Source organism: Takifugu flavidus, chromosome 1 (genome assembly GCF_003711565.1).
Source record: "Takifugu flavidus isolate HTHZ2018 chromosome 1, ASM371156v2, whole genome shotgun sequence".
Classification (NCBI taxonomy): domain Eukaryota; kingdom Metazoa; phylum Chordata; class Actinopteri; order Tetraodontiformes; family Tetraodontidae; genus Takifugu; species Takifugu flavidus.
In genome coordinates this window covers 13310230-13317660 of record NC_079520.1, presented here as the reverse complement: position 1 = coordinate 13317660, position 7431 = coordinate 13310230, and the positions used below count along the sequence as shown (strand labels likewise).

General features: G+C 37.6%; 2 protein-coding genes across 3 annotated transcripts; one reads left to right on the top strand and one right to left on the bottom strand.

The window, feature by feature from the left end:
- Positions 1-971: 971 nt before the first annotated feature.
- Positions 972-3245, bottom strand: commd6 (COMM domain containing 6). The gene is made up of 7 exons (XM_057054804.1): positions 3033-3245; positions 2612-2670; positions 2186-2251; positions 2023-2099; positions 1705-1873; positions 1453-1605; positions 972-1371 (listed from the first exon to the last, which is right to left on the bottom strand). Exons 1-7 carry the CDS (start codon positions 3055-3057, stop codon positions 1321-1323), a joined length of 600 nt encoding a protein of 199 aa, XP_056910784.1. The 5' UTR covers positions 3058-3245; the 3' UTR covers positions 972-1320.
- A 415-nt stretch (positions 3246-3660) lies between these two features.
- Positions 3661-6869, top strand: uchl3 (ubiquitin carboxyl-terminal esterase L3 (ubiquitin thiolesterase)). 2 transcript variants are annotated; one of them, XM_057054783.1, is made up of 9 exons: positions 3661-3805; positions 3970-3981; positions 4749-4877; positions 4988-5144; positions 5320-5405; positions 5825-5872; positions 5966-6041; positions 6147-6205; positions 6293-6869. In XM_057054783.1, the coding sequence occupies exons 1-9, from the start codon at positions 3764-3766 to the stop codon at positions 6380-6382; spliced, it is 699 nt and encodes a 232-aa protein (XP_056910763.1). In that variant the 5' UTR covers positions 3661-3763; the 3' UTR covers positions 6383-6869. The 2 variants fall into 2 exon arrangements, with proteins under 2 accessions (XP_056910763.1, XP_056910771.1); XM_057054791.1 differs by having other exon boundaries at positions 3686-3825.
- The last annotated feature ends 562 nt before the right edge of the window (positions 6870-7431 follow it).

Below are 7431 nucleotides of genomic sequence, written 5' to 3'. Positions count from 1 at the left end.
AAAAGTCATTCCAGGCACCCCACCTATCCTAAAAATAGCAGCTCTGCCATATTTAACATCATCACTTAGGCAGGAGCCAGAAGAGCTCTAATGGCTTCCAAACCCCATTTCACACTGCAGTGGGCTTTTTATGTAGCTGCTCTAGATAAAAACAGGTGCTGGTGTTACTGTCTGAAGTCAAAGGGTTGTGGCGGCATCATTGCACATAAAATTTGCCAACAAAATATCTTGTTAAAAATAACTAATGAAAGTGGTTAGCAGCAATTTGATGAAATGCAACCACTAAATGAGAAAAAAAGCATACATGTTTTTTTTAATTATTAGTATTACTGCTGCTGACTCACCCAAATAGACAGATTCAGTTTTAAGAAAAACGCCCCACTCTGAGTGTGTATTTTAAAAATAAACAAAAAAATAAACATCAGCTGTATTAAGATATTATGTTCTTGTTAATGTGGTTTTAGTCAAAACTAATCTGCAAAGTTCCAGTGAAAATGTATATACTATAGACAAGCAGTAATGTGTGAATACACAGCAAAAGCAGTAAAAGAAAAAAAATGGGACAGATTTTACATCTTGGAATGATCTAAACCCAGAGCTGACAGCTTAACAAATGAAGCTGAACGTCCAACAATTTATTTTTAAATGATTAAATGTTCTAATATAATGGATGTTAATCCTTTAAATTCTGGCACCTGACTGAGGCTACAATATTCAAATGAGATGTATCAAAGATTTGAATTGCTCAATTCTGTCCTGCGGTAATAATACATTTATAAATGAAACATTGTTCATGATGCAAGACAGAACAGGAACAATTCTTGGAATACAAGCGTACCATGACACAAATGACAAGGACTTGTAAACCTGTAAAAGCAGTCCCAAACCTTTGCGCACTAAACAGGAATAATGAACAATCTGTAACAAAGGAGACACACCTTCAGGGTTTTTCCCCAAATAAGCCAAACAGATTCACACCCAACTGATATTTTATTAGGCTGAGCTAACAAATGTAGTCTATTCCTGTTGTAGACTTAAATATTTCAGCTCCATATTTGTTTTAGGATGTGTTTGTTGTTAAACAATCGGTAATGATATGTTATTTTAATGTTAAACAGCATTAAAAATGAACACCAGCTCAGGAGTGTTGAGCTGTCGTACAATATGATTTATTTTTCACTCAGTTAACCTAATTACTGCACAGTTGAGTGTGCAGCCGCCATTAGTGTGACTAAGGAAGTGCAACATTAATGAATAGAGAGCTTTAATCATTTTAAATTGCCAGCAGACAATTGTGTTTGCTCCAATGTGCTTCAACTGTCACACCGTCTCCATAACAGCTGCAATCTCCTTGAATTGCTTGTGAAAGTTCTGCAAAGAGAAACCACGTCATCAAATAAGAAAAACCGAATTTACACAAACAAGACAGCATTCGCAGCAACAAATGCAGACCTGGAACTGTGAAATGGTCATCTCAAATGACCTGTGACAAATCTGACCAGAGGGTTCGACAAACTTCAGCAGCAGGGTCACGTACGGAGAGTTGAGAGACCGACACGCGTCAGAGCTCATCGCCATTCCAAGTTTCCACTGGATATCCACAATCTACAAATCAAAATTACAAACCTGGCTGTCATTTTGTTTACTTAGATTATTAGGATCTATTTGCAGATCCAGAACATGGCTTTAAAGTCTCAGCCAGACCTGATTGATGCTGAGCATGGCCTGGACCTCCTGCTGACTACAAACCAATGCACCACGTTCACTCCACAACCTGTGCAACACCTGAAGGGAAGCTTTGGGCACCTTGCTGTGGCCTTTCTCAAGTCTTGAGACGAGCTCATCTGCAGAAAGTTTGCTCTTCCCAGCTGCCCTGGACAGACAAATTTTACCTCAGGTCAGGATTTATATCCTTAAAAATATGACATTTTACAGAGCTATAGATAAGGATAAAGGTGATAAATGTGGCTAAAACAGGCAGCAGAAAAGAAGAGTTATGGTCTTAGGTAGCAGGAAACTAACCTAAAAGTCAACAAGAGGAATCTTATAACGTCCTGTACAGCATCTTGTTCAAATCTGACTCCAGCTCTTTGAAAACCCTGTGGACAAGAAAAACAGTATTAAGCTTGGAAGAAATGTGTTCCTGAAGTAAAAGATTAACCATAACCACCACTTATTGACTCACATCAGAAATTTCAGCTGAATCTATTCCTCTAGTCTGTCCTTGAAGATAACTCAAAATGTGTTGACACTGCAGACAAGATTAGTTACAAAACTAGGTTATCAATTCATCTGACGCTCACACCATATCCTGTGAAGCTTGAGCACAGCATCAACAGCTTTTATGCTGGATAACAAATTATTAATGCCAGTAAGAGGTGGGCTATTTGAGCAGGTTCTTTTCTGGCCAGTGTGTGTGTGTAAAGAGGGCTTGTAGAAATCCTTGTTTAAATATTTAATCAGTTTCATGGTTAAGAATCAAAGCAAATATGATGTTGGCTATGTGTCTACCGGATGTATTTCTGTATTACCAAAATATAAAAGTACATCAAAAGGAGGGGGAATAATCCTCTCTCAAAAATAATACAAAAAGACATAAAAAGAAACTCACTGTTTCAGCCAGTAGTTCTGGAGAAAGTCTTGAGATGCTTTCTGTACCTTTGTTAACCCCTACATCACATAATAAAGAATTATGACGCCACAAGGAAGGGCCATAAAAAAAACAGCAACCTCTTCATAATTAAAGTTTGTTTGTTTTTTAACTTAAAATGAAATAAGCGCATTATTGACCAAGTAATCGAAGACCTTATTCAAATAATGTCGATGCATGCAGTTTCAACAAACCTTGTGCAGTTGTTTACTTCTGAACAGGGTTTACGTGCCTCACATTTACGAGGAAGCAGATCAGACCAACCTATTCCCGTGGCTACAATGTCCCTTTCCAGGTGTTGCTTAAATGGTGCACTAAAATTGTGCATTTATTATCACATTCGAACTGCTACATTCAACTCATTCTGTCAGTCTCAACTTACCAGAAGAGTCTTCCGTTGTTGGCATTTTCTCTGTGCAAAACAATGTTTGTGGCTTGTAATGGGGCCAATTTCTGGCAAACAGATCTATATGGCAATTTAAAAAATATGTAATTTAATATTGTAAAAGAAACGTTAACGCGTTTGCATCCTTTCGAGGGGAAAAACTCAATAAGGAACAACACGAATCTTACTTGTGCTAGCTAGCGAGCTGCCACAGAGTGTAACACTGCCCCCTGCTGCATTGGAGGTCACATGCGCTGCTCTATGTGTGGTTATTTTGTTTACTTTGAGAGAGTATGAATAGAAACAATGATTAATCATCCACGGTTAATAGTTTGGAAAAAGTATAGAAGCTAAAAATATATATAACAATCTATGGTGGAGACAGTGTAATGGGAGGGCCCTGCTTTCTGAAACACACCCACTACCTCAGAAGAGTCCAATGTTGGGGTGATTGTGAGGGTAACAAAATAAAGTGAAAACACACAGAATTTCTAAAATGTCCTGTGCAGGAAACAACAGCGTTATAATTGATAAACACTTCAGTTTTTTAGGTCCCGTCGCCCTATAGGATACTAGTTCTTGTTGATTTGTATGTTGGAACCTACCCACGATAAGTAGATTGGTCCACTAAATACGGAAGCGCTCTGCAGTCGTTGGATTTGGGTAAATCTGTCTCTGACTCTCTGGTATCAATTAAAAGGAACATAATACATAATTTAATCTTCAAAATGAGTCGTCCACGTTGGCTGCCTCTGGAGTCGAACCCCGAAGTATGTGTAATGTCTTCTGGGTAAACTATATTTTATTGTAATTCATTCACAACCATGTGATTGCTAGCTAACTTTTAGGTAGCAAAAACATAAAGGCTAAAGCCAGTGTTTTCTGTTGTTCATCTTAAATAAATATATTATTATTTGTCTCTTCTCTATTACAGCTCATGACAAAGGTAAGTATTTTTCTGTTTTTCATTTATCTGACGCAGATGGATTTGCGCGCAGCGCTATTTTCAGGCCGTGACGTAGTTATTTTAACGTCAAAGTGCATTGAGTCTGTATGAGAATGTGCCGTGGTGAAGATAGTTTTACGGTGGACATTGGACAGATATTGGCTTCGGGTAAATCTCCCCTTCCCTCCGGGTGGAGTGCGACTGATCCAACCGCTTTAACATTTCTAGTGCGCCCGTGTTGCAAACTTTACAGTAAAAACACAACTGGCTGGAAACGGCTGGAATACACTGGACCTGGAGGCTATTGAACTAAAATGTTCATTTCTACACATTGTCTGTCTAATATCTAATGTAAAACTATTTTCACCGCAGAATAATGATAATATATTTGGCAACGTGATTTATTATACGAGTGTTATAACGGTATCTAGCCTCATTTCACGACTGTCCCACATAAAACAAGTTACACCCTAACTAATAAGGTTTTCTGTTAGAATTTCTGTTTTTGACCATTTTATAGCTGCAAATGGATTTTTGCTTCCATATATCCTTGAGTAAACATATGCATTTTGAAACTTACTGGCATTCACTTGAAGTTCACAGTTTTTCAAGATTCTCCTTTCATTACCGACTAATATGTTTTTATTATGCTTTTTTTCTGTATAACATGTATTTGGTCTTTTCACCATAGTTTAATGCTGTCCACACATGTTTAGGTCAGCTCTTTTCCTTTAATTCATAACAATTTACACCCCGTTTTTGTTTAGTATGTCACCCGTTTGGGTGTGAAACCATCCTGGCAGTTTGTAGATGTGTATGGACTGGATCCAGAACTAGTGAACATGGTACCAAGACCTGTCTGTGCTGTGCTCCTTCTGTTCCCAGTGACAGATACGGTACTTTCATCTTGTTTTACCTCCCGTACAGTTTTCCACCCATTGTGTCTTGTGCACGCCATGCTAAACAGTTGATGAATGCATATCTGATTATATTCGCTTCTCTCTAGTATGAGGCATTCAAGCAAGAGGAAGAAGACAGAATCAAGCAGCAGCCACAGGATCTGTCACCTGATGTGTATTTTATTAAGCAGACTATTAGCAATGCATGTGGAACAATAGGATTGCTTCATGCAATGGGCAACAACCAGAAATATCTGGAGTTTGGTGGGTTCTTCTTGGTTCTTCAAGTCATTGTCATATGGTTTAAAATCAAATTAAGTTCAGTATGTATTGAATTGATATAGGTGTTTTATATACTGGTAAAAGTTTCTATGGAGTTTCTAAGACCTGATAGTTAACCTCAGTTGTAATTCAGGTGAGCTCTGTTCTTATTCCTCAGATCCCAACTCTTTTCTTAAGAAGTTTTTTGAAAGTACCTTCAAAATGACGCCAGGAGAACGGGCAGCATTTCTTGAAAAGGATGAGGTAAAAAAAACCTAAAAGAAGAAATTTTTTAGATGATATTTTGTGTTAATGTTAGGATTAAGGTCACTTTAGTCACCAAAAGGAGTTCATTGTTTTCACATTTAATAACTAGCTCTTCTCAATGAAGGGCAAAATGCTTTGGCTCTAGATTTTCACAACATCCTCTTCATTATTGTATTGGTTTCCTTATTATGTAACATTTCATTGTCACTTGGTCGAATCAGAATTGTATTTATTGCCATGTAAGTGAAGAGGTTTCATGTAACTAGGTCTTTGCCTCAATGCTGTGGTGCATACATAAAACATACATAAAGTACCATATAATAATATACAAATATTCAGGGCAACATTCATTATCACCACTCAGATGCAGACACTTGGAATATGATATCATTAGGATCTGTCATTTTCTCTTTCAGACTATATGTGTTATGCATGAGTCCAGTGCTCAGGAAGGACAGACTGAGGTTTGTATGGTGTAATATCGCATAAGTAATCTTGAAACTTTTGTGTATGCTTGTCTTTAACACAACAAAATGTTTATTTATTGTCTGTAACAGCTTCCAGGTATAGATGAAAAAGTGAATCTGCATTTCATAGCTCTTGTGAATGTGGGAGGACAATTATATGAACTGGGTGAGTCAAACGTTGCCTAAATGTTTTGTCACATTTTTCCCCCACTGCTGCTTTTATTTAATGTGCATTTAACATTTTTTGAACTGTTTCCTCCTGCACTCTTAGACGGTCGGAAAGCTTTCCCCATTGTGCATGGAAAAACCTCAGAGGACACATTTCTTGAGGTAATATTGCTCAGAATGAAAGGGAAATAAAATTCAGCTTAATATTTTTATTTGTGATTCGACATTGCCTTATGTGCCTGGCTGTAGGATGCTTTAGGAGTTTGTAAGACTTTCATGGATCGTGACCCTGAGGAGGTTCTGTTTACCATCGTTGCCCTCTCCAAGAACTCCATGTAGGAAAGGTCCAAATGAAGGAAACACAAACTGCCAAAAAATTCTCAAGTGCTTACTCAATCAGAAACTATTTGTCCTTTCCAAAATGTACAAGTTATGTCGACATGTGATAAAGTAAACTTTCAGGGATATCACATTAAAGTCAGGTTTTGTCCATTGTGAATCGTCCGTTCACTGTTTGCTGACATGTTGGATTCATCAAAGAGCTGATGTACAACCAAAAGTACGGTAACATCTCTTGAAAACCCCCAGTTCCACACAGCTTAAAGCTATCTCAAAGAACACTACATAAGCATTTTTCACCTTGCTGATTGTTTCTTTTCTTTCCTTCATGTAAAGTGATCATTTTCGCCCACATGATCAAATTCAAATAAAGAATGTTCTCTAAGGCTTTAATTCAAACCGAGGGGCTGACGGCTGCTGTTTGCTGTGGTGACAAAAATAACAACTCTCCTGTTGGTGAGATGAGCTAAATAAAGTGCTGACTTCATCCCTGTGGAGGATGTGTGAAAGTTTGTAATCTGAGTCAAACATTGTGTCAAAGGAAATTGTAAAAACATGTTTTGAAATGTGTTTTTGATTGGCGCATCTGTTAGAACAGTAAGATTTAGGTTATCTGCTGCACAATAACTCCTGTTAATTGTTTCTTTTTAAATCCATCTTTATAATTCTTGGAAGTCTGGCATCTTTGTGTAGATATCCTGCTTTGGGACTGACTCAGGAGTTTTAAGAGGTTAATCCCTAATCTTGTTGAATTACCTCCACAGAACATAATATTGGTGTGCTATGTTACTTGGTCATAACTGTTGTCACAATGCAATAATTCAACAGGACAGCATTATTCCATTCTTCTTATTTTCCTAACTCATATTTCCCCCATAACTCCTCAACCAAGAGAGAAAGTGGTGAAATTTTCCTTCTACCAGCTTGTAGTAAAATGTCAGCTTCCTTTTTTCCTACAGGGATCAGAACTGGAAAAGTTCTTTTACAAGGCAGACTATTTTGTAGATGACGTATCAACTAAACAGTTTAAGAACCTATTGCAGGGATGC

Bases quoted from the DNA above. Each gene is read 5' to 3' on its own strand.
- commd6 (XM_057054804.1), bottom strand. From the start codon at position 3,057: ATGCCAACAACGGAAGACTCTTCTG. The intron at 1,874-2,022 runs GTTAGTTTCCTG...TTGTCTGTCCAG, and splicing joins TTCCTCTTGTTGACTTTTAG to GGCAGCTGGGAAGAGCAAAC. The intron at 1,606-1,704 runs GTCTGGCTGAGA...TTTGATTTGTAG, and splicing joins CCATGCTCAGCATCAATCAG to ATTGTGGATATCCAGTGGAA.
- uchl3 (XM_057054783.1), top strand. From the start codon at position 3,764: ATGAGTCGTCCACGTTGGCTGCCTCTGGAGTCGAACCCCGAA. The intron at 5,406-5,824 runs GTAAAAAAAACC...TTTCTCTTTCAG, and splicing joins CATTTCTTGAAAAGGATGAG to ACTATATGTGTTATGCATGA. The intron at 5,873-5,965 runs GTTTGTATGGTG...TGTCTGTAACAG, and splicing joins CTCAGGAAGGACAGACTGAG to CTTCCAGGTATAGATGAAAA.